A 26,342-nucleotide genomic window follows, 5' to 3' on the forward strand; every position below is an offset into this window, starting at 1 on the left:
CACAAGACATGTGTTCTCAGATAGCATAATTTATGCAAACTATCCCTATGTGCAAGCACAAACGGAACATGGACACCGTGTTCCATTTGCGCTAACCACCATGAGCATTTTCCTATCCCTATGCACCATTCTACGCAGACCTGGTCTTTGGTGAGAGATGTGCGCTTCCATAAATTTTCCCCAAAATTCATTCAAGCTGGGCAACAGGATTTGTGAAGTATACTGCAAGCTAAAGAAACTGCTCTCCCTCTAGCTGATTTCACTCCTATGGTTCTTGTAGAATTCATGGCAATCATCATTGCTATCCTAAAATTGGATCCTCTGCAGTCCGAAGTCGTTATTACATATGCTCTTTCTGTTTGTGAAAATTTAATGTCTACATAGCACTCACATCTGTAGAAAATATTTTGAACGTGCACTCACACCAAATGGCTCATCTGAACTTTCATTTTGCCCGACTTTCTGGACACACTCGAATCTTTCTGAAGGAATTCGGCAACTCATTCACACTGTTTTCTTTTGATGTTCCGGTTTCATGTATACTTCAAGATTTTCCTTTTATTACAGTAGCAAGATTTAAACGCCCTTTAATTCCAAAATGCAATGAAACATCTTTGATTTGCACAGATGATTTCTGACACCTTAAATTACCGTGGTACACAAGGAAATGTCATTTACGACTATGCAATGCGACACTAGCAAGCTACTGCAGAGTTCATCACAATTGTACTTTCATAATTGTGACTTCTCAACAACTACGAGTGAAAAACAGCGCTAAAAAGACGGGACAAGAAAGGACACGAGACCATGTCCCCGTGGTCTCGTGTCCTTTCTTGTCCCGTCTTTTTAGCGCTGTTTTTCACTCGTAATCATGAACCAACCAGCCCAAATGCGTACCCTACTACTTCTCAACAACTATCCTCTGTTCATTTTGTAAAGAACCACAGACAAAAGATATTTTCTTCTGTCACGCCGCTTTTGTTCTTTCTTTCTGCAGAGCGTTTCTTATAATGCCGAGCAACAACTTGGGCTTAGCTCCGACAATACCAAGCCAAATTAATCTTTTATAGCCTGTATATGTTAGGTACAAGCCATAGCTCTATTCTGACTACTCCACATAAGTTGACTGAAGCATACATGAAGCCCTGTCAGAATTCACCATGATTCATTTGCATAAGGTTTCATTTTTTATTGGTTTTGTTGCCTGTAGTCCTTTGTTTGAGGGAAATCTTCATTAACTACAAGCATGACCAATACCCCTCATGGGTTTGAGCAAGTTACTTAGGCAACAACAGTGACTACTCAGAACTAAGGCATACGTTTGGAATTTGCACAATTGCAAGTACCAGATCGTGTGGAAGTCAAGTTCACCTTGGGGCCACGTATTCACAATGACACCACAGACTTTATTTGGGCTATAAGCATATGTCATCAGGACCTTTATAAATGAAAATGAACAGCCCGAGAGCACAAGATCAGACAGCACGGGGAAGAAGTTGCGATTTCAATATTCAATAAGAGTTTTCTTCTACGTGTTTGCGCAATATGCAAGTTGTGAACGGTAGCATTGTGCTGCAAGAGAACAACATGCCGCCTGACATGTCATGACTCATGACCATCTGTTTCGACAGCTTCTGTTAACTAGGCTTCTGCGAATGGTAAATTTTAGGTCCGAAGCGAATAGTGATTTGATCGAAGTGAATTTCGAAGCGAATTCGAATAGTTTATATCACATATTATAAAGAAAAATGGGCATATTTGTCATGACCCAACTAACCAGCGCAATATTTTTAAAGTTGAAACAAGGCATATGTCATTCTTTTTGGTTCAAAGGGAAGTGGAAGCAACTTTGAGTAATAGCAGCATTTGACTTTCGGTAGAATGCAAGTGATAACCTGTAAAATATGTTACGTTTTAAAATTTACTATACTTAGAGCATACAAGCTGGTATAACAAGTTTTTAAACTTAAAAAATGATGAATCGATGTGAGGGTAATACAGTAACCTCATTAATTCAAACTCTGTTATTTCGAAATCCCGCATAATTAGAAGGATTTCTTTGGCTCCGTATTTTGCAATGTAAATTTGAGTGGATAATTTGAAGCAGCGGTAAGTACCAGCCCGGTTACTTCAAAAACTTTGGGTGCCATGTGCCAATTCCCCGATCCCGATTTAGCCGCAAATCCGCAGAAACGATGGCCCTTAGGAGCCACAAGGCAATGCAATGTAGCGATACTAATGAGTGACAAGTGAAGCATCCCAGCCTCGCTGCTGCCAGCGCAAGAAAAAAAACTAAACAAAAGGCAGTCTCGTGGTCATGCTGAAATGTGCGCCTGCGGAAAAGACGTGCTTCACTGCAACACAGTGGTGACTCGCGGGCAGCATGACGCATGCTTCTCTCAACGTCAGCGCGTCATGATTTACCCATTCTTTCTGGGAAAATAGAGAAATTAATAAAGGGCGGTCTGACGGCATTCGTGATGTATGCGAACCTCTGAATGGCGGTTGTTCGGGCAATTTGCACACTTGCACTGCTGGCGGAATACTTGCCTGCAACGCCTACTTCGAAAACTCAGTTTGAAAACTTCAATGATCATGTTTTCCACCCAGAACACATAGCGAATTCCGTCACAGTGGTCATTATTAAATTATTTATCTCACCAAAAAGAATGGGCGAATGGTCGTATCATGACGCGCTGACGCTGCCAGGAGCAGGTGACATGCTGCCCGCGTGTCACCACTGTGTTGCAGCGAAGCACGCCTTTTCCGCAGGCGCGCATTTCAGTTGATCACGAGACCGTTTTCTTTTTTTCCTCTTTCTTTTTTTTTTCTTGCGCTGGCAGCAGCGAGGCCCGCCGTTTCCCGGTTTAACGGCAAAATTGGGACCAGGTATAGCTGGAAGACATTACCCTTGTAGCCGCAAACTAGGAGGAACAGCAAACGACCACCTCTGATTACTTGCAGTAATTCAAAGTTCCTTTCATCCCGCTTTTTGTATGTTTGGTTAATTCGAAAACCTGCTTAATTAGATTTTTCACAGTCCCAGTGACTTTGAATTAACGAGGTTTTACTGTATGTTCATTTAAACTTGAAGTGGAGCTTCGCGGCAGTGCGGATTTCTCTTGGAAAGATGTATTCACGGTATAGCACACTTTTACAGCAGTGAAACCACCTTTACAGGAGGTTACATGCGGTTTATATGTCTGTATATTCGTTCATTTCGAATACTTCGAAATTTCCTAAAATTTAAATTGATTTCGAAGCGAATTCGAATACTGTAATATTCGTTCGAATATTCGCTCAAGCCTACTGTTAACGTTTTCAGCAAGTTGGCATGATTATAGTCATCAGGGATACTTTCTTGCAGAAAATCACACCACAACCACTCTTTGCTGTGTCAAAAATAAAAACAACTCCTCAGCACTGTGCACATCTGCCTTTTCAGAGAGTAGGGGGGCTTGATGCTCTCATTTAGTTGCTAGGTCACAGTGATGAAAGAGTAATTTATCCCTTGTATTAACCTTTTTGTAAAAAAGAAATCCTTCATATACCTTAACTGGGGCACACAATTCATAGCTGCAGCAATAAGTCAACCTAATGAAACGCAGAAAACTTAACATTCAGTCATTTTCCATATGTTGGTGAAGCAACCAGGGCACACACTCGCACACACGTAATAACACGAAACAATATTTGCCACTGATTGGGTGTGCAAGTGCTGGCCAGACTAGTGCTTTGATTAATCTACAGAGATGAGCTAGCAACTAGTGCAAGTTATCCCAGAGAACTCTTAACATGTTTTAAGTGCTCTTATAATAGTAACAAAAACCAATAAATGAAAGTTGTAGGTTTAAAATCCAGCAACTGCGTTGTAGGTACAGTGTAGTGAGAGGCTCCGGATTTATTTTGGCCACCTAAGGTCCTATGCACAAAAAGCACAGGAAAAAGTGCGCTTTTTCGCATCTTTGTACCTCCATGTTGGAACCAGCGTTTTCTTGAGTTAATACATTTGTGACTTAAAAGGCAGCTTTGCCGCAATACGGAGGTGTGATGAGGTGAAGCACATTGCAAGTTCGACCGTAACGAAGTTTGAAAGGCAGCTTTGCCGCAATATGAGAGTGTAATGAGGTGAAACATATTAAAAATCTGAAGGGGTCACTTTCAATCGGACGTTGATATATTTGCCTTTGGGAAATTCGAATAGTTCGAATAGTAAAATTCCAGTGCGAATCGAATCGAATAGCAAACACTATTCGAAAAATATTCGAAATTTCGAATATTCGCACACCCCTAGTTTAAACCATTTATAGCCATTTCTGGCCTCCATCCATGCATAAGATTTCGTACTTCCATGTTAGAGGGGCCCTTCAACACTTTTTTGAGTTATAATGAAATATATAGTCTCACTATTAGCTCATGACACTTCACGAATCACATGGCACAAAAATTTTTTGGAATCCGTCAAGTACGAGCGAAGTTACAGGGATTTGTCGCATGCTCCAAGCGCGCTCTCTCCCCTCTCGTGCCAGCAAGCGCGCTGAAAGCTACGCAGGGAAGGAAGGGGGGCAAGGATACACGTCCCTTCGCCAACGGGCGTCATGACCTTGAGCACTTTCTTTTTGTTTTCTTCGAATGCGAGGCTTAATTACTTTCACTAGCTGTGACCGCGAGCACATGCACGGGCACGTGGCGACCGGTAACTGCACAGCCCGCGATGCTCAAATCAGCCAATGGCCGCGGACTTGGGTATATTCCATGTATTTTAGGGGCGAAGCTCCTTAAAGCGGCACGCGGCACCCGTTCGTCCCCGTCATAGTGCGTAACCAGTCTTAACGCTAGTACCAGATCTTGACCTCCAAGGTGGTGCCGGTGGGAGATTTCTCCTGTGCGTTGTTGAACAATAAAAAATTCGCAGCGTGCGCGTTAACTAAAAGCCGAATTCTTCTGTCTCTCATACCCCATTAGCAGCCATTGGCATGTTCCAGTAGGAAACGTTAGTAGAAGTAGAAGTGTAAGTGTTAGCTAGAAGCCGACTTCTTCTGTCTCTCATTCCCATTAGCAGCCATTGTTTACCTCCAAGGTAGTGCCTGGTGAGATTTCTCCTGTGCGTGATTAAAATAACAATAAAATTTTTGTTCAAAACGCCGTTGATTGATGAAATAAACCAACGAAAGACGCCAGATGTTTTCTAAAAGCAAAACGAAAAGACGCCAGATGTTTTCTAAAGCAATGGTTTTCTAAACAATGAAAATTCACAGCGTACATGTAAAATTAAAGTGAGCTGCAAGTCGTCATAACTCTCATCGAACCTTTATAAACGCGCCCGATCTCACGTCGGTGATGATGTACTGGGCAGAATTCACGGAAGATTCACGGTTTACCGATGAACCTCCGCGCGCACCGAAGGACTAAAATAAAGTTGTTCATCCATCCATCCATCCATCCGCAGCTTCGCCCACTCATCATCATTCACTCCGTGGATATGCTGTGATTTATTAATCACACGACTTGTATTGCTGCATTGTGTTTGCATTGTTTGCATTTTATTGCATTTTTTTCCATATTTCTTAACTTCCTTTATTGGTTGTACGAATGTACCGTTGTAATCCCCCCTATGTAATGCCCATTCTCGGCCCCTTAGGGTAAATAAATGAAATGAAATGAAAATGGCACAGAAATTTGGGTATATAGCATCAATTGTAGAGAGAGGGAGCGATTTCTAGCTGACTGAGAATTCATTGTAAATTTTAGGCTGCGTGCAGCGCTATATTTAGCTCGCGTGTTCTCTGGAGCCTCGACTACCCATTGGCAGCGTTTTCTAACCATGCTCAAAAAGTGTTGCAGGTTTTTGGGTCTTCAGAAGTAAAATACTGTATTGCTAGTACTTTCGCAGAGGCATTATCCTATAGATAGATACTAAAACAGTTGATATCGAGCAGAATCAAGAAATTAAATAAATTGGCCAAGTCTATATGACTTGCGTGCAATTGCCAAATTTACCGGTTTCATAGTATCGCACAAGATCAACATATAACGCTTCAGGACCATGTGCTCTTAATATTCCAGCTCCATTTTAGAACCTTGAGCTCCCATTTCATCTGCCCAAGTGATATTTCATTCCTTTTACGCTCGGGGGGGGGGGGGGGGGTAGAAACTGTGCAACAATTCCAAACTCTCGAGAGCTGCCATTCTGCAACTCTGCCATGCAGTAACTGTGCGCTTTATGTGGCAGTGCCTAAATTTTTGCTGGCTTTCTATACAATATGCTTGCGCAAGCATCACTTTTTTGGTTCGAAGCAAAGTCGAAACGAATGGTAATTAGTACCAAATAATTTCGAAGCGAATTTTCAAACAGTAGTGGGCATTGAATAATAGTGGGATGCAAGTTAGAACCGGTAAGACTCGTTATGTTTTAAAGGTTTCTATACTTAGCTCATATATGCCCGTATAACAAGCTCTTCAATTAAAAAAAAAAAAAATGAATCGGGATGCAGGTAATATGCACACTTATTGTTGAAGTGTGGCTTCACGGCATAGTGACCCCACCCTGCAGTGAAACCACCTTCTCAGGTTGGTTACATGCAATAAAACAAGTCTTTTCATCCCTTTCCAATATTTTAAAATTTTAAATTCATGCCAAAGCAAATTCGAGTACTATAATATTCATTTAAACATTCTAAGTGCTCGAATGTTTGCACAGGCTTAAATTCAACCTCCAAGTAAATTTCATAACTTCTGTAAGCGCAAAAGACATGCAAGACCACGAACACAGGACAAGCGCTGCATAGTCTTGCACGTCTTTCGCACTTCCAGAAGTTATAGATCAGCACGAACTAGCCCGATCGCAGTGCCTTCTGAGTAAATTTGAGAGGGCAATTTTCTGCCTGATCTACGATATTGCTGCCAAGAGTTAATGGATGTTACATTTTCAGAGATCACATATTTTTCTGTGGCCCCCTAAAAACGTACAAATGGCTTTCCACTGTACACCTTTATGTATATTGTGACACACCATTGAAGAAATTAACATTAAGAGAAGGCTTGCAAATGTTTTAAAAAATGTGAGAAAAATAAGCTTGTGGGTTACAGAGCTGCACCTAGCTCTACAGCTTCTTGATGCAGTACAAGAAATGACCAGGCAGCACAATTTGTGCTCTTACTTTCCCCTATCCTGCTGTCTGCCGACTTTAATCTAACAGTCTCCAAACTTCCATTTTGAAGTTGAGCTGGCTTTTATTTAAACCAATGGCGAGGCATGCTGGAGCAACATGGCGGATGCATCCAATCGAAGGCCTCGGAACAAACTTAATTGTGTGGCATTACAGCATGTGTCGTGTAGCATGCCAAAGCCCAGTATCAAAAGCGTAAGAAGAAGCAAATGAAAATGTCCCATGTCTTTATTGCAACAGTGCATAGAGAAATGAACACGTAACGGTACTTGCTAAAAAGCTACACGTTCGTACCAGTCGCCTGCATCACAAGACAAAAACAGCAACTGTAGAAGTGTATTAGTAATGCAAGTGTACACAATACGAATAGTATTAACACTCAAAAATGAAATTGTCAGTTTGTACAAACGGCTACCAAGCAATCAGAGGCCAAAGTGGTTTGTAAAGCAACCAGCAAATGCGACATCAAAAGTTTAAACATAACAACTGGTAGGTGCAAATGCTTTGAAATAATCACGTCATGTCGCTACGGTCACGTAGCATGCACCTTTACAAGAGATAAAATTTTTACCTCCTTTAGTGGAAATAAAACTCCACTAAAGGTGCTGTTGGCTCTGATGTTAATGTACAAGCCATTATTACGCTGATGTAACACGAACTGTAGACTGGAAATAACAGTATATGCATTACTCAGCCCTAAAGTGATGTTTCATACTGTGAGCACTGAATGCATGCCAAAGTTAAACATCAGAAAAAAAAAACATACACAACGAATACTTGGCAATCACAGTCCTGCCATTTTTATCACAGTTGTGTTTATGCACCACATAGGAGGAAGCATCAGCACTCAGCAAAAGCATACAAAATGTGTGTCGATGATATGTAAAGTAGAGCTGTGCGAATAGCAAAATTTTGGGTGCGAAGCGAATTCGAATATTGAAGTGTGAGTGCGAATCGAATCGAATATTTTTCGAATATTTCTAGAATATTTTTCGAATACTTCGAAGCGAAATTGCAGAAAAAAAAGTTAGAGAGGATTCCTAAGCATATTCTTATGAGATAGCAACATGAAAGTGTTTCTTTTCGCTAGGTTGACGAAGCACTGGCGAGGTGGTGTTTCATGGTTGTCTTATCAAGAATGAGGCAATGTAGAGGCCGAATTCTATTTATGTGCATGATTTGGTGGAACCAAAGTGTTGCCGACAACACTTTACACGTGATAGGCAAAGATACCATTTCATCAGCCTCTCCACCTCTTTCAACTTCTGTGGAAGGCCCACTGATGTGGTGGACAAGGGTGTGCTCCCTTCAAGTCTGGAGTTCCAAATCTGCCTTGTAGACATCGATATATAAGAACATCTGAAATTTTCGATGCTAAAAAGCTTCGGCTTCCGATTTTTCGGACTTCCTGCCCGAATTTCAGGTCCAAAACAGCATAAATTGAGCCCCCACCTCTGCCACATCTTTCATCTCCATGTTGGAACCAGCGTTTTCTAGAGTTAGTACATTTGCGACCTCAGCGCAGCTTGAAAGGCAGCTTTGCCGCAATACGGGGGTGTGATGAGGTGAAGCATACTGAAAATCTAGGGACCACTTTCAATTTGACGTGTCTTGGCTAAGTTCGACCGTAACCCCTTCAGACACGCATTATTATGCGATGTCTGCAATTGCATCCTATTCGCATGACATGATTCGAAGGCTCTCGGTATTACATTCCAAGAAAGAAAACGAAGGAATGTGTTGTTTTGCGTGAGTTTCAGTAATTATTGTTAATTAGCGTGAAACGAATGATCTAATTATTCTGCCTTCAGTCAGCTTCAATACTTGCATAAAAAGAATCAACTATTAGTCCCCAAAAGCATGCACACCTTCTTTTTTGGTTGTATTCGTTTCGATCGGAGAAAAAAAAAAACTCTTGACGCTGGTCCTCGAACGCGGCACATCGAACGATTGTCTAACACGGTAGTGTCTCCAGCAAAGTGATCCTGTGCAGCAGTAAGCAGGACAACGAAGTTAAATGACCACTAGATGTCCAACCAGGAAGCGTGCACGAATGTGCACACTGAGTTTCAGGCCATTTGAAGAAACACGCGGCGTGGGACGCGCCTCCGAAGTTCGCGTCCCCAAACGAGGACGCTGTGTCGCAAAGGGGTAACGGAGCTTGAAAGGCAGCTTTGCCGCAATACCGGGGTGGGATGAGGTGAAGCATATTGAAAATTTAGGGACCACTTCTAATCGGACGTTGTCTCTTGGCAAAGTTCGACCGTAACGGAGCTTGAAAGGCAGCTTTGCCGCATTACCGGGGTGTGATGAGGTGAAGCATATTGAAAATCTGAAGGGGTCACTTTCAATGGGACATTGACTGTACTTGTTTTTGGGAAGTTCGAATAGTTCGAATAGTAAAATTCCAGTGCGAATCGAATCGAATAGCAAACACTATTCGAAAAATATTAGAAATTTCGAATATTCGCACACCCCTAATGTAAAGGCTTCAGCATTTTACTAGTGCTATCCCTCGTGAAAAGCTTTTTTTCTCCCTGGCACGTCTGGAATGCAGCCTGTTGACCTACACAAGGCATGTAATGGCTTGCCATTGCATGCCTCATTTTGTGAGAACTAATATCAATGCTTGGTGTCTGTCAACAAGTATGCAAACAATCAATGAACCCCCAAACGCACTTGAAACAGCACAACTCTGCAGCAACCATATCTTAATGCAGAGGAACTTGATGGCTACAGCTACATCATTGTAAGAGAACCTCCATCGATTCTACTGCATTAAACCAGGCACAAACTTTAGTTGGCAACATTTGAAATGGCATGCCTGAGGATGCTTCTCAAACACATATGCCACAAAGTGACTGCACCTTATGCTGGTATACTTAAATCTAAAGCCAAAATTTTATTGTCTTTGCTAATCTTGCATGGCAGTGTAAGATAGCAAACAGATCACAGACTACTCTTGTATCACAGTTATACCCAGTGTGCACAATACATGGTGTGGGAGATGACACATCCTCGCTGTCCTGCCCTGCAGTGGTCGGTCATCATCGACCATCAGCTTCAGCCCCAGTCAGACCATGGCAAGCACCACTGCATGGGCACTCTTCATCCTCTTAACCATCTGCTAGTACCCGTGATTTCAGAGATCACAGGGAGAACTGCAGTTCAGACAATGCCCTTCCCTCTGTGAAGGTGATGGTGCTTGCAGAGATAGCAGCAGCCCCATCGGCAGGTAGACCTTGGGACCAAGCTTCTGCATCGAATGGGGATGTGGTGCAGCAGGCAACATCCAAGATGCCAAGGTCTTGCAGGAGGCCACAGATTCTAAGTAAGCCTAGCAGGCTTCTCAGACGCGCCTAGGAAGGATGTATCAGCTGCAGCTCCAGGACTCTGTCTTGCAGGATCCCTCAGGTCCTAAGCCTTTCTCAGATGCAGACGCACACCTGGTTGCTCTCCCCAACCTCAACCTGCAAAGTGCACGTAGCAGGTAGCCATTGGATGCAGCCACCTTCTCTTAGCCATGAAAATGCAGGAAAGTTAGCCAGATGCCGCAGATGCACATGCTATGCGAGGGTAGGACAAGTGCACTTAATTGCTCTCCTTGCGTTATCCCTGAAGCTCACTTATCTCACTGCACTGATGATGTATTAAGATTTTTTCACCCACGTGCCCATACCAAAATATTTTGTGCTCAACTTTCTCCCACGGAAGCAAAATACTGGAACGGCCTTTCCCACAGTGTTGCCACAATCACCTGCCCATCAAGCTTCATGCATAGCATGTCAAATGTAACTGTACATTGATCATTGTGACAACCGTATTGATTGTATAATAACCCACCCCTTATGTAATACCCCCTAGGGGTCTTTAAGGAAATAAAAATGAAATGAAACACTCCCAACAGCGGTGCTAAAAGCCACAACAGCACACTGGAGGTGACACTCTCTGGCCTCGAGCGGGGCTTGATGGTGGTGACCAAGAAGGAGCCGGCAGGTGACACACGCCCACTGTTGCCAGCTCGCACTGCCACGGTTGTCTCACAGGCACGGCCAGCAGTCACCAGCTGCTGTAGAACAGGCAATGTGGCCTTCACCACGAACATGATCCATCCAAGAATGCAGCCGGACCCCTGTGTTGTGGGCCCAGTGTGGAAAAGGACGCGTCCCGGAAGTTAAGGTCCGTAGACCTCGATCTCGGCCGCCAGCTGTGTCCGACAGCATCCAACTGCGCCCAGTTGTGTCCAGTCCAGCCTCAGCCAGGCCACGGCATATACAACTCTTCGCCTTCTGTCGCTACTTGCGATGTTAGAAATCACAAAGGGCATGTCGGCAGCATCAGTACCCGCAATGGCTAAGGTGCCAGATGGTATTTACTGTATTTTGTGTATAAAAAATAAACATTCTGACTGAACGATTGATTAAGTAAAGACAACTCTGACACTTTGCGCTTTCTATGAAAGTAGGCCCAAGTGTGCATTGCTTATTTGAATGGCACCAGCACCTATATATTGCCGTAGATGCTTTATCACAATCATGTTATTCTCACAGTCATTATCATATTACTCTTGGAACATTATTGTCGTCTCCATATGTGCAAAATGCCTGCACAATAACAGATTATACTACCAGTCTTGATAGTATTACAAGCCTGTCATTATCTTGAGATACACACAGAACCAGCAGTAGTGACTGCTAGTTGTTTGAAAGCTTGTTTATGTCCTAAAGTGGGCGCTGATCATTAACAGTATAGTAAACATTGCCACATGGCATGAACGCAATCATATCTTCCAACATTGATGACCAAAGAAACCAAAACTTTTCCTGAGGCAGTTTTATCCCTCAAAGACATATGGGGACAAGCACAACTATAGACAAAGACGAAGGAGAACACGAGACAAGTGCTCTATGTATGGACAAGTATATCTGTGAAGTATGTACCAACCTGCCCAACAACCAGTATTGCTAACAAGCTCATGTTTGCTCCAATAAAGTGCTTGCATTTTAAAGGGACACTAAAGGCAAATATTAAGTCGACGTTGATTGTTGAAATAGCGGTCCAGAAACCTCGTAGTGCTACTTTTGTGCTAAGGAAGTGCTTATTTTAAAATAAAATCACGTTTTAGTGATCCGCATCACGTTAGCACACTTCAAATCGCCCGCCTGAAAGCAGTCCTTCTGACGTCACTGTTGCCGTGCCCAACATTGCCCGCCTTTATTGCGCGGCGGTGTGCACTGGTGGTGTGCACCATTCGGGCATCCGGCAATGTCACATGCATGCGGCATTCTGTCGAACTTTCTGTCGGAGCAACTTTCACGAGCGTGCATAACACACGCGGCAGTACACGATACTGAAACTACCACTGAATTGCGACCGCATGAGCGAAACCGGGCGCCGGACGAAGTGCAGTTCGGCGAAAACGGAACCTTTGAACCACACCCGCCGTTCTCCATGCCAATGCCAAAGAGGTTCTTTTTTCCATGAATCAAACAGAAACGAACAAGCAGCATTTTATTACGTCTCTTGATGCACGGAAGGTTCTTTTTTTATTGCCGCTAGCTTGATTACTAGTGATTTATTGTAGGCAGACTCTCATATGTCATCGAGATCACTTCGAAAATGTCCCACTCATGGCGCATGTCGTGCGATACATTTAGCTTAATTTCTCGGTAAGTAGGGCACTGCTGTTTGATAATATTGCCGTTTTAGACATTGTCATACATTTCTGAGCTTTCACTCCGACATAAATTGTTATTTGCCTTTAGTGTCCCTTTAATAAATGACCTGCCTCACTGTTCCAAACAAACAAACAAAAAAACGTAGACTTTCACTAGAAGGTAGATTCCCCTTAAAAATATTTTAATGCAAAGGTCATACAACAATTATTTTACCCTGTAAAAAAATGTTATACAAGCACTTGTAGATGCTCCTTCCATGTACAGGCACTTTATCTTGGTATTCAATTGGTTCTTGCTTCAGCAAAGTAAGCTGTACTTACCACAGTGTATTTATCACTAATTCTTGGAGTGTGCGCTGCCCACAAAGAAATTGAAAGGTATCATGCCCCAGGTAAAAACGTCTTCTCGACCACAAAGCTTTGGCACAGCTTAGGCAATACCTTCTTGGCCATTTGAAATAACAGTTTTACTTTATGACTTTAGACTGGTAGTGTAAAGACTAGATATTCAAGAACGAGTATGTTTTATAGAGAGATGTAATTTAGCTTCTTGGCGATTAATAATCAGCCTAAGATTGTTGTTGGGGCACAATTTTGAGCTGAAAATTACTGCCCTTATAAGAAGTTTAACAATTCAGTGTAATGGCTGATGGAACTTGTATAATAATGAAAATTTGGCAAACTGACTAGAAGGAACCTTAGCAGCCAATCAGCTGCTTCCTATTTATGTGTCAAGTTCCCATATGAGCTGCAGAAGAATTGATGCCTGGGCAAGTTGGAATTGGTTATGCATGTTCGAAACGGGCGGCGCAAAAACAAGGGACAAAGGAAAGACTACACACCACAGAGTCTTTCCTTTGTCCCTTGTTTTTGCGCCGCCCGTTTCGAACATGCATTCCCATATGAGCTAAGATCACAGTGTTTCCATTATAGTGATGCCCATTATCTCAAGAATTGCAAAAGCACATCATCACTGCAAAGTGAACATGACACCAGTGCCTGTGATGTGATGACCAATCATGAGAAAAAGTACCACAACTGCATTTTATTGCTAAGTAAAGACCTTCCCATCTGAGGGTGGAGAGGCAATACCTTCTTTCTATACTGCTGCACAGGACAAAAGCATAAGCAGCGGTTTTCTGCAATGCTATTGCAATGTGACCACACATTACTACATTTGAAAAAGCAAGACCTCTACTAAACAAAAATACTGTTTTTTTTAACCTTCTGCAAAAAAACTACACCTTTCCCACGGAAGGCCACAGGCGATGCTTTATAATGGCCTCCGAAGTAGCTACGAGATGCACAGCTAGGACAGCTGTGTCCGCAACCCACTTGTCGGCACCACCTTGTCCACGAGCCAGAGAAGCAACACCTGCAAAAACATCGTGCAAAGATTTTACACAAACGCTATGCAAATACAAATGCAGAAGACTGTGTACTATTTTCTTCCTACTTACAGTGACCCAATTTAGAGTCTGTATGAGCCAGGCACCGAAGACTAAACTGCCCCAAGAGAGTTTTAAAGCGATAGCTCTACTCCTCCGGGTACAAACTCAAGAAATGCTTGGTTCCACGAATCTGACTTAAGTACAGCCAAGGTCACGCTAGCGTCTCCCGAGTTGTATCAGTGCCGCATGAAATTGTATACAAATTGACCGCAAGATAGCACACAGTTCTTGCCAATGTTTCTCCAACGTATGAGCTCCCTGATCACGTGCTTTGTTCCATGCACACTGCGTGTTGTCGCAACATCGGCCAAAGAGCTTCAGCGAGATTCTTCGTGCTGAAGAACAAGCACACTTGTGTAAGTGTCTGCAAGCAAGACAACCTACATCTGTGCACGAGACATGCTGCCGCTCAACACCATAGCCTTGTTGACAGGATCTCTCAGTTCGGGAGCACAAAAGAGGAAGCACATCACCCCTAAAGCTGCTAGCCTTACTGCTGATATTGCAGTGTGTTGCTATTGCATTATTTGCTCTGCCATTCCAGTGAAACTGAAATTCTTTCAATACTGCAATCGATTTAACCTCAAAATTATATGTTTTGTTGCTCCCAGCAGCCACTGCACTCACTGCTCCAGAACTATACAATTAAGGGACACACAGGCATACATAGGAGACTAATACGCTAGAATCCTTGCAAACTCTGCAATCCAATTTCAGTAGTTTCAAAGCTGTCTTCCCTTGATTAACTGCGTTCTAATTTAAGTCATGCTCACTGAAATGATAGACACTCTCGCATGAGAACTTCATTTTATTGCTAGTTCCAAAATTGTGTAACCAGAGCTTTCAATAATGTGCACTTGAATCAGCTGATACACTGTAGTAACTTCATATGTGGCACCTTGAACTTATTTACATAAACATATTTTGTCAGTTACACAATATTTTCTCATGTTTAATTTTTAATGAGCCAGAGCAATAAAACCTATTCACGGCTTATACGAAACAAAATCCTAAGCACACACCACTCAACGCAAGTGTAGTGAAACAAGAATACCATTAAAGAAGTGCACACACAGAACATTAGAGTTGACGATGGCAAATTGATTAGCACCTGTACAAACCAGTGACCCCAATATACAACTCATATTTGAGAGCAAGTTTCCCAACTCTGCAAATTTAGTGCTTGTGTGAAAGGGAAGCAAAGGGGCGAGCATTTCATGCAATGAGATTCAACCATCTTGGCCAAAGACAAACTTTGGCACATTTTGCATTTTAGTGGATTCCAATGCAGTACTAGCTTGCATGTAGCTGTCATGTTACGTTGAGCAAAAAGAGAGTAGCAAGCGGAACAGTCGTGTGTTGCTTTCTGTGAATTTGTCTCTTCTACTTACCTTTAGTGTGACATTTGGCATATTTTTTGTTGATAAGACATCTTAGCTAGTAGCCAACAGGACAAAGTATCAGGTAGCTAAAAATGCAACGGCTTAGAAGACATGCACACAGAGCTCAGAGATTTGGAAATAGTGTGCACAACCAGTGTGCACATACCACAGGAGTAGCAAGCAGTTAGTAATGGTGACACCATGCACGTGCAAAACCAGTCTAACATGGGTAGTTTTGCAAGCTGAGCTGACTGCATCTACATCTCAAGCCTGCAATACTTAAAGCAGCATAAAAGCAAACTGAAGCTCCTGCTTGGTGACACAAGGGCCTAACTTGCAGCACGGTCTATATTATCTCCATAACAGCAAGCTGGAAGACAAAATCAGTAAACACCAGCAGCAATGAGTGTTGCATGTCTGCCAGCTTATGCACTTCTAATATATATATTTTTAATATGCTGTTGACACAACATATGCCATATGCATTTCTTTTTTCTTAAAAGCTTGCCCTGACCCCACGAGTTTTATGGAAGTTGTATGAACGTTATTAGTGACAACTGATGCTTAGACAAACAAGCAAACGTGAAACAGCAGTGACTGACAAGTAACAAGTGTTTTTAGATTACAGATTTCTTTACCTCCTTTTGCAGTTCAAAATGATTTCAGCAGCTTCAGGAACTTGACAGTATAAGCGAGTATGCCTCTTTCGTGCTTTTACAGTCTGAAAGCTAAACACCAGAAGATGGTGTGAACACTACAAAGCAAAACTATTTCAAGAACTAGATTCATTCATGAAAGCCGTAAAATGGGCTCAGAAACTGTAAAATGACTTCATAAAAACTGTAATAAAATGGACTCAAAAGCTTGCATACTTTACAATGCCTGGCAGCTATGTTTCCTTCTTGCCTGGTGAACTTAGCCCTAAATTTTCTCTATGCATCATGCTACGAAAACAGAAACTGGCGCAAAGTCATAAGCTATTGGTGCCTTTCTAAATTATAGTGTGCAGGGATAAGCAGAAAAGGTAGTGTTCGACAAATTATCATCATGACCTCTCACCCTCTGCCCTGACCTAGCTCGAATATTAAGGTAGCCTTCAGCATCTCCAGTGAAATGAAAATTGGGAACAACATAAATCATGGCAAAATTTATGGCTCCTCAGGGAAGCGCTCAATATTGAGGGCACGTTTCAGTAGTCGTCGTAGAACACGAAATCTCCCTGCAGGTTCCCACATGCAAGGGCACTCTCATCAAACTTGTTGAAGCCTGCCTCTCTGGAATATACATGCTAAATATCTCCGCATGCTTAAATGTTTCAACTATTTTGTTTGTCATGTTGACAATTGCATGGACCACAGAAATGACCTGATGCACTTGGCCTAGACCGATTTCCATGTTTGGATGGACTCTGTCTATGACAATGCTAATTATTTAGCAGCCAATTTTGACCATCCTAAGCTGCAGGAATCTCTATAAACAGATACAACTTGGATGTCCACGGCGTTTATTCCTCAAAGGGGGATGCACACACAAGCTTGCATCAATGGGTGGGCACACGCTCAACTGACGTCATGAGCCGGATGGCCGGCGACTCCACCTTTGGACGTTACTACTGCCAAGTGCATAAGCAAGACTATTTCTGTAGCTGTGGAGGCAATTGGCTGCTCCACTTCGGTTGTCTGGGCGAGGTCCCTCCGGACTTCACAAGTTGTATTAGACTATAGACTCCTTACACTTGCTTTTTTCCTGGCCAGCTTAGTCTTCATGTCTGCACTGCTCCTGAACCGTGTTAATGTTCCATGCCACAAAATGTCCCTTTGGAACGAAGGACCACCTTTATGAAGACTGTGCATCACAAGCAGTGCCTTTATTTGAGAAAAAACGTTGCTTGCATTCTACCAAGCTATAGCATAATGCATGCAGCTGAAGACATTCTGCCAGCAAGGGGTACACTTTCCAAAGGTGGATGTTTTTGATGTACCACATTTCCAGAGCGCTTGTGGATGCAAAAGTTTGCTACGCATCTCTGAAACTTTTTCAGTGATGTCTCAGGCACCTCGAGATTTCTAGCACTCTTTGCTTTGCTTGAAAACTTACCGTGGGGCTTATTCCAACACTGCATGTGGCTAAAGTTCTAGCCTTGGCCTATTGAGGGTTTCCGTGGCTCAGTAAGCCTGTCCTTAGACACGAGTGATAATAGGTTTCCATCAACCTGGCATGCATGGCAAAATGTGCATGGTGATGGTAGAAAAACGAAAATGCTGTCGATTATTTCACAGCACACTCCTTGTGCTGGTACCTTTCAAAAACTACTAGCTGTTATGGAGAGGTTAGTCCACTTTTCTACTTTAGCCGAGTTGCGTGTAACGAGCAAATTCGCCCTGGATTATGCTGAAAAGTGAACCGTAAAAGCTATGTTTTCCCGCTCTGGATAACTTCAGCTTTTGTAGACGGCAACCGAGCGAACAGGTGAACGGGTCAATGATGCGCAGCAACGGCACATTCAGTCCTTCAGTAACTACCGTTAAATCATGGCAACTCGCCTGAACAGCTGACGACGTTTCCAGGACTTCGTAGGTCGAAACTGCACGGTTTTTCTCGCGGTTGCATAAGTGTCACTATTTTGCCAATGGCAGTTATTTGCCATTATTACTGAGGGGCCCTTAACCTACCACTTCGCGGTTATCACTATTTTGCCATCACCACCACTGCCAGAGTCAGCGTCGACAGCGATGGGCCGCTGACAGCAACGTTATTATTTTCTAATGCATCTAACTTACGCAACAATCATGCCGCCGAAACCAGGTGACATTAAACTTAGTACAACCTGATAAGTTTCACTACTGTTCACCATAACAGTCTACTCATAGTTCCCGCACCAGTACCCACCTAGAAATAGTGACCGACGGCTTTAGACTAAAGCATTCAGTCTCGTTGGAGAGTGAAAACAATGCAGCATTCGAGGGCAAGCAGTGAATGATCGTCAGCGCATTCAACTCCATGCTCCACCCGCGTGAAGTGGCTGGTCGTCGTTGCCATTCTTGCTCAGGTGCCGCGGCGATTGCAACGGACCACACTAACCCGATGCTGCCACACTACTTCTGTATTCGCAGTCTGCGAGGTTGTAGCTTGTGGTTGTTACGTTGTTACTCTTGAACTTGCGGTTCACCGGGTTCAGAAACTAAACCGATACGCACGAAACTGGTGGTGGTGGTGGTCAGCGTCCATGCACTACACAAAGAAAAAAAAAAAATGACCTCGCCCTCTTCCACTTCCATGTGGTCGTAGAAAATAATGAGATATCGGTACACCCGAGGCGTTGATTTTTTATTTTAGAAGCAGCCGCGAACTACCGTTTTAAAATGAACGAAAGATTCGGAGCGTGTTTATACAAATACGAAGCTACGAAAAGCATTCGCGCGGCCACTGGTTGGCGAGGGCGCTCGAAGCGCCGGCCAACTAAAGCCAAGCCATTATACCAGCCGAAGCCAGCCGCAACAAAGTCGTAAAATGGTAAAATGGCGCCCATTTGACATGGCGCTGGACCGCGTTGAGAGTTTTACAAGTAATTTTGGCGTATTTTTGTACTAATAAGGTGACGCGTGAACACGTAAATAGCAATGCAGAACGAAAGCTCTCCGCGCGATAAGCGGCCTTTGTTCGCGCAAGGCGTCATATATCCGTCGCCACCAGCGTCGCCGTACCGGAGCCCGAATGGCGGGCAGCAGCAGCAGCAACCGTCCTACGCGCCGAACTTCTCTTCACCAAGTCAGACCCACTCAGGTTCTCCATATTCCTCACCTAGGTTCAGCACTCCCATTTATGGCCACCACCCCAGACAGCCAAAGTACCCGAGAGAAAGCTACGGTTCGCCACGATCGCCGTGGCAACATCAAGGTTACCACGGTTATCCACCACGCCAACGTTTTTCTTCTAATCGGCTGGTATGCATTAAGATTTCGTAAAGTTTCGATTCATAACGAGTCTCGAGTTTGCCTGTGTATATTATCAAGTCCTCTTGCGCAGCGAAACGTTGCTATCACCTATAAGAAACGACGTCCTCTTGCAGTTCGAAAAACATTGGAATGTTCGCGATAAAAAGCTTTCCCGTTGCACCGATCACCTCTGCTGTACTATGTACAAATTGATCGTGCGTGGTGCACAGAGTTTGTTCCTGTTTGTCATTTGCGACTGTAGTACCCATTTTCGGTGATCCAAGGTGCATATTCTTCCAGCGAATCTTCCACCGGCGCGTCATAATGCCAGGAGACCTTATAATAATGACTAAGCTTAATTTATTTAAATAACCGGATCCAACAAAGCATCACAAACACTGCACAGGCCTCTTTCATACATTCTTACGCCGAGCACTCGCAACACTAATGTCTAAGCGACATTCTACCAAAATGGTGTAACCTTGCAGCACTTGTCCCATTGCCAAAGTTTTAGACATCACATGTACGCCGCATTGGCACTTCACCTTGTAAGTGGTAAATGACTACAGCCCCAGCGAAACCCAACAGCATTGTGGCACTTGAGGTCCCAAAAGTGTAGACAGGAACAGCACACCTTACAGTGAAACATGAGAAAGAAAATGAAAAAGAAAAAAAAAAGGTAATGTTAACAGTTTATAACACCTAGTGCTCGTTTCATATCAACAATGATGGAAATGCCCCTAGAATCAATGACAGTTTGGTCCTACAAACCTTTTTCGTGTGTTTGGCAGCATTCTCAGTAAGTTTTGTTGGAAGGTGACAATGAGAATGGAGCAAAAGGTGCACACGTCGGCGAGCAGCTGCCTCCAAGATGTAGCGCACAGCGCCGCTTCCTGGCTCGGTGAAGCAGCAGAGAGCATTGCACGTGCACCTGCCGCTGCCTGCCATTTATTTCTCTTGTTCTTCTCTTGATTTCCAAGTCTTCGGGCTCTCGAGGATCCAGTTGGTCCGGATCGCCGTTCCAGTCGCCCCGTGACGGAGCCAGCAGTGGTTCCAAGAGCTATGTCAAGCCATCCATGGTCGAAGACCCGTGGGCAGAGCTGCAAGACATGCTTCAGGTCAAGAAAGGTCAACCGGGCAATGCTTCCGCAAACACGACCACGGAAGAGTCACCTGCAAAGACTGCGTTCGACGTCAATGCACCACAGTCTGACAACAGGGAGCAGTGTACGGCTGACACTGGCAGTAAACACTTGGCCGAAGAACCTGAGCTAACTGCAGACGAAAAACAGTGCTCTTAGCAGCAGCCAGAGACTGCTCTTGTGTTAAGTGCTCTTGTGGAGGCTTGCTCAATGACCTGGACCAATGGCCTCCCATGAACATTGCATGAGTGCGTTGTAGTGCGTGTGCCAAGCACGAGTGCCAGCTCACCATTTTTTTAATTGCAAGTTGCGCCACTTTCTTCGGTGACTGTGCTCACGGATGTAAATGTTCTGAAGAACAGTTTCCTCGACTTACATTAACAATTGAGTCCCATGCCACTGCATCAAGCTGTAAGTAAAGCACATCACTGCACCATCAAATCTTCACTTATGTTCACTCTGAAAGGCTGCAATGGACTGTGCACCATAAAGCAAAGCCTAATGTTCAGACATTGTCCTTTTCATATTTTAAATAAGGTGCCATGAGTTTCAAGGGCAATTTGCATGGTTATAGGCAAAAATGCTACACGTCCCAACCTGAGCCATAGTCTGCTACGCTTACTGCAGTTGATCGGAGAAGCACCAGATTGCACGAGGCATCTGGAATAAAACAATTCCTAGTTGGCGGAAGAAAAGTGCACACGTGGCACGTGGAAGAAATGCAAAGCACCAGGGTGCAGGTTGGATTCCCGGCCGCATCTTGATGGGGGTGATATGCATTGATGTAGGTGTGCAATAAAAATTAATTCGGAGCCCCCACTTCAGCTTGCCTCGTCGGCTTATCAAGGTTGTAGCATGTAATAAACCCCCCTCACGAGTCGGGTTACAGGAAATAAAAATGTATAGTGACTTACCATTTCAGCTAGCACAGCTGTTTGAAGCCTTCACCGGAGTACCTGAATGCAGAAGACAGCCAACAGTCACAATGAGCGTCTAGATCCTTTACAGGGTGTTAAGTACACAAACATCAGGAATAAACACTTGGAGAGAAGTTTCATGGACTAACATTTCAGAGCTCCACCAACCAGTGCCACCACCATCACTCAATAAAGGTACCAACTGTGTCCAGACCCTCGTTTTTTTCTTCTGCCATGACAGTGCAACAATATGAAAAGTGCATGATGCAACGGCATCACGATGGTCACACGTGTCCAGATAAACAATATCAAACTCAAGAAAAAGAAAAAAAGAATCTGGGCACTTTCCAATGCTTCACACTAATAACTGCTGATAAATGCCAGAAAGATCACTATCCCGTAAGCACGTTTGGTTGCCTCATTAAAAGGGTTTCAACTTGTTTGCACGGATGTTTCCTGTTATGGTTCGCTCATGTGCGTGATATTTTTCTAGACGAGAAAAAAAAAAAAAACTGGTGAGGCCCGTACCCAGGGGCGGGGGGTCTAGGGACCGCCCCTGGGTACCCCTCGAAAAAATTTCTGGCTACGGGCTTGGTACCGCAACACTACCAAACTACCTTATCTACCAGCTTTCCGCGAGCAGATAACGAACTAGAAGCGCGCGGCAAAGGTTATACGCAGACATATCCGTCGGCGTCGATCAGTGGCAGAGCAGCAACTACATTTATTTCCGCATCCCCCTGCGAAGACCACGTGATCGGCGAGTGGAGCGCATTCAAAGGAGAGAAGGATCACCATCTTTCTGGGCTGTTGCAGGGAGTGCAAACGCTGACGTCACAGTCTCGGCAGTGCATTTTTGGAGGGCCACGCATATTCGCAACAGCCCAGAGAGGACTACGGCGGCGCCCAGGAAGCCTTCGTTGACAAGATGCATAGACCTTTTCACACGAGAGAAATGCCTCCTTGCTGGACTGAGGCACGGGACTACAAAGGCTGACGTCACTGCCTCTGCAGTGCATTTGGGGGGGGGGGGGGGTCCACGCCTATTTACCATAGCACAGAGGGGATTATGGCGGCGCCCTGTGAGCCTCCTCTGAAAAGGTCTATAGGCATTTCAAGGGCTCGTTATTGCGCAACGCGAAAATGGCCGCGCCGACTACGGCCAATGCGGGCCATACAGCGGATGCCTCGACTGCGCCTCGTTCAATCCGCAAAGCGATCGCGCATTACGTCGTAACATCAAACAGTGCACCTTCAAGCGCATCGAACGTCTGATGCGGTTATTGAGGAAAACACACGAGCTTATGGCACTGCAGTCCTTACAGGGGCACGGCTCGGCTATAGTGGTGGGAAGGGATGCGAAATGGAGACCACATCTTGAGATTAGTACCCACACAAAATGGTATTTTACAATTAGCACGTTAAAGTAACGCGAAATCGAGTACAAAAAGAACCCGAGTCGGCAATTGAACGCGAACAGGGTACAGGGCGTTGCGTGCGCTAAGGACGTTTCCGTTCCACTAAATCTAATAAAACTCCCTAATATACACACGGACTCCTTCACAGCGGTAAATAACCTCTCAGGGCTCCCGAGAAGAAACACATGGTCCCACGATGCAAAAACGTAACAAGGCGACTCCGGCGCGAAAAGAGAAGTGCAGGTAGTGCTGGTACAGCAGACACCGGAGCACGCGGGTGGCGCCGCGACGCCGCAGCCCACGCAGCGGCAAGCAACCGCTCGCACGCCTCGGGATTGCTTGTGTCTGCACAACTCCGAATCGGTCCGGAATAATAACAATTGTTGGGGTTTAACGTCCTCAAACCACGATACGAGGGCTCCGGAAATTTAGATCACCTGGGGTTCTTCAACGTGCACCTAAATCTACGTACACGGGTCTCAAGCAATTTTGCCTCCATCGAAAATGCGGCCGGGATTCGATAACGCGACCTTCGGACCAGCAGTCGAGCACCGTAACCACTACACCACAGTGGCGGGTACGGTCCGGAAGAACTGAACACACGGATCAAACAAGAAAAATAATAAGGCTGCCGTGAAACAAAACGCAATAAAGTCGCAAACCGATGGTATCGCCGGAGGATTCATGAATAAAAGAAGGCAGGAGTGCAGACACAAGAGAGCAAGACACCCTTCTCGTGTGCGTGTTCGCACGCGTACCTTCTGTTATCACGAATCCGTACCAAACAGCTCAACTTTCCGTCGTTCTAATCGAGCCCACAATAGGAGTAACCAGGCGGGTCGACCACCCTCCACCAATTTTCGACAGCTGGTATGCGCATTATCGACATACACAAACATATCAGGTCGGATCGAAATCCTGACTACACTCTTAAGAAAAAAAAAAAGGTGTCATTTGACTCTTTTATGATACATGTGACTCTCGCATGTATAACTCTCTTTAGAGAGACACTTTGGCTCTTTTTAGGAGAGTCATTCGATGTAAAACTCTAGTTAAACTAGAGACACGTAACTCTACGTTGGAAAATCGTGCCTCTCACGACTGCAGGAGTCAACGTGCCTCTCTAAAGAGTTATACAAGTGCGAGTATCGTGTAGAAAAAAAGAAAGAAAAACGACAATTTTTTCGTAGAGTGTACACCCTTGGAACCCATGTTCTCGTAATTAGCGCGAGAGCTGTAGCTGCGATAACAGGAAACAGAAGTCATTCTAAGATGGCGGCGATTCAAGCAAGAACGGAAGGCACCAGAAGACAAAAGCGAAGAAAGCACCCAGTTCAAACCAAACCAGTCAGCTGCCAATAGGGCTGAGCCGGACGATAATCTTGCGTGGGAACTTCCCCGAATGGAATGATTGCGCCGGAGACCTTACATCCGGACAGGTGCATTCCCTTGACGCAAGACTGCAAGCTGGATAGGATTCATCTTGAACTTCGTTACAGCACAATACTAGTCACGGACAAAAGGAAGGAAAACGCCGTGCCTAGTGCTTGTTCGTTTTCCTTCCTTTTGTCCGTGTCTAGTGTTGCGCTGTTACCCTATGGGAGTCTGTGATGTTTTTCACTCGCTCATTCACTACGGGGCGCCACGTCGGCGTACCTGGCACTCCACCACAAAAATGTCCAGCGGCAAAGGAAATTCCGAAAAAAGGGGAAGGAGGAGAAGTGACCCCCCCCCCCCAAACACACACACAATACCCGCATTGCTTTGCGGGCCTTTGCCCCCATCCGCGGTTGGGATGGCCATTTTCTCCGTTATCTCTGCGGTTCCCATTCAAGAAGGAATTTCTGTGGTGCACTAAATTATTTTGCGAAGTTCCAACACCACTCGGCTGCAATGCCGCAGTCCTTCGTGCCATAAGATGTTCACTCATAAAGCTCGCCATTTACGTCGCAAACGAGCGCACTCGACCCCGGCGCCCGACGCGCACTTTCGCAGCAGCTGTGCAGGCGGAGAGAAAACACACCTCTGTATTCCATGGTGGGCTTAATTCCCTCAGGGCTGACTACAATCAAACAGATCGCTACACCGTCGACAAGGAGCGATTCGAGAAGAAAACTTCCCGCGCTAACTATGGTAGACTGAGTGACGAGAGAGGTCGCTGGTTCGACTCCTTGCGGTGACGGCTGCACTGCGATGAGCGGGGCGCGATGTCCCCGTAACCGAGACTCGAGTGCACGTCAGAGAACCTACAGTAGTCGAAGTTAACACCGAGTTCTCCTTTAGGCGCAGTGCCCACACAATGTGTAACTTCGAAATCGCAAGTTAAAACAACCAGTCTGCCGGTGGAGAGCGCGCGAGCAATGATGGGACTATAAAAAACTGGACGTTTTCCCGGCGGGGTTGTTCGTGTGGAAGCCGAACTGTGCATTGCGAGTGGCATACAAAGAAACGAGCGATTGTCGAGTTCCATATCTGGGGGTTCATTTACGTTTCATTCTAGATGTAAAAGAGCAGAATGCCGGAAATCGGAACTGCCTGAATTTTGCAAGTGTTCGTGTGTGGTGCTGCGCTCGTGTGCGGTGCACCTGCGTGCTGCGTGTGTATGAATATATACTAAGTTATACTAAGTAAATTTTCACCCCCCCCCCCCCCCTTCTGCTGGGCTTAACCGCATATGGTATAACTTCCGTTATTTGCGCGACAGAAGCATCGTAAATTCCAAGCGGATCATAAGCCACTGTCCACGCTCATACTCTATGAATCGTTGGCTCGCTTTTGCTATCGAAACAACCACTGTTCTTCCTACACAAACGTACGCACATATACACTGCTATTCAAAACACTGCGCGCTTCCAGGGTCGCAGCCAGAAATTATTTTCGGAGAGGGGGGGGGGGGAGGGGGGTTCGACCATACTTTATGTATGTTCGTGCGTGCGTTTGTATGTGCGCGTGCATATCTAGGCAAGCACAGTTGCAAATTTTCTGGGGGAGGAGGTATTGACCCCCCCCCCCTCCCGGCTACAACCCTGCGTGTGGTGTCCTGACTTCTTTCTTGTGTCCGTGTTTGCACGCCCCGTCTTTTTAGAATCAACCCTGCGCTCTTGAAAATATCAAACGCAACTCGACGGGCGCCGCCATTGTGAATTTCAGGAAAACGAGCGCTCGCCATCTCAATCTCGAAGCGGACGGGTACAAAATCTGTGATCACGGAGTTGTATGGAACGTTGCGTTCGTGCCGTCACAGTTTGCTT

General features: G+C 44.8%; 2 protein-coding genes across 3 annotated transcripts; one reads left to right on the plus strand and one right to left on the minus strand.

The window, feature by feature from the left end:
* Window positions 1-9,326: 9,326 nt before the first annotated feature.
* On the minus strand, window positions 9,327-20,633 carry LOC119387769 (uncharacterized). Of its 2 annotated transcripts, none has more exons than XM_049413682.1 (3): window positions 20,386-20,633; window positions 14,091-14,221; window positions 9,327-11,522 (listed from the first exon to the last, which is right to left on the minus strand). In XM_049413682.1, exons 1-3 carry the CDS (start codon window positions 20,532-20,534, stop codon window positions 11,344-11,346), a joined length of 459 nt encoding a protein of 152 aa, XP_049269639.1. In that variant the 5' UTR covers window positions 20,535-20,633; the 3' UTR covers window positions 9,327-11,343. The 2 variants fall into 2 exon arrangements, with proteins under 2 accessions (XP_049269639.1, XP_037511206.1); XM_037655278.2 differs by lacking the exon at window positions 20,386-20,633 and adding an exon at window positions 18,569-18,874.
* Window positions 19,199-20,952, plus strand: LOC119387768 (M-phase-specific PLK1-interacting protein). The gene is made up of 2 exons (XM_037655276.2): window positions 19,199-19,623; window positions 20,595-20,952. Exons 1-2 carry the CDS (start codon window positions 19,300-19,302, stop codon window positions 20,913-20,915), a joined length of 645 nt encoding a protein of 214 aa, XP_037511204.1. The 5' UTR covers window positions 19,199-19,299; the 3' UTR covers window positions 20,916-20,952.
* Window positions 20,953-26,342: the final 5,390 nt, after the last annotated feature.

The sequence above is a fragment of the Rhipicephalus sanguineus genome, chromosome 3, assembly GCF_013339695.2.
Source record: "Rhipicephalus sanguineus isolate Rsan-2018 chromosome 3, BIME_Rsan_1.4, whole genome shotgun sequence".
In the NCBI taxonomy this organism is placed as follows: domain Eukaryota; kingdom Metazoa; phylum Arthropoda; class Arachnida; order Ixodida; family Ixodidae; genus Rhipicephalus; species Rhipicephalus sanguineus.

Bases quoted from the DNA above. Each gene is read 5' to 3' on its own strand.
- LOC119387768 (XM_037655276.2), top strand. From the start codon at position 19,300: ATGCAGAACGAAAGCTCTCCGCGCGATAAGCGGCCTTTGTTCGCGCAA. The intron at 19,624-20,594 runs GTATGCATTAAG...TTGATTTCCAAG, and splicing joins GTTTTTCTTCTAATCGGCTG to TCTTCGGGCTCTCGAGGATC.
- LOC119387769 (XM_049413682.1), bottom strand. From the start codon at position 20,534: ATGCTCTCTGCTGCTTCACCGAGCCAGGAAGCGGCGCTGTGCGCTACA. The intron at 14,222-20,385 runs GTTTGTAGGACC...ATGTTTTTGCAG, and splicing joins CTGCCAAACACACGAAAAAG to GTGTTGCTTCTCTGGCTCGT. The intron at 11,523-14,090 runs GTGTAGTTTTTT...CTGGCACCTTAG, and splicing joins TGTGGCCTTCCGTGGGAAAG to CCATTGCGGGTACTGATGCT.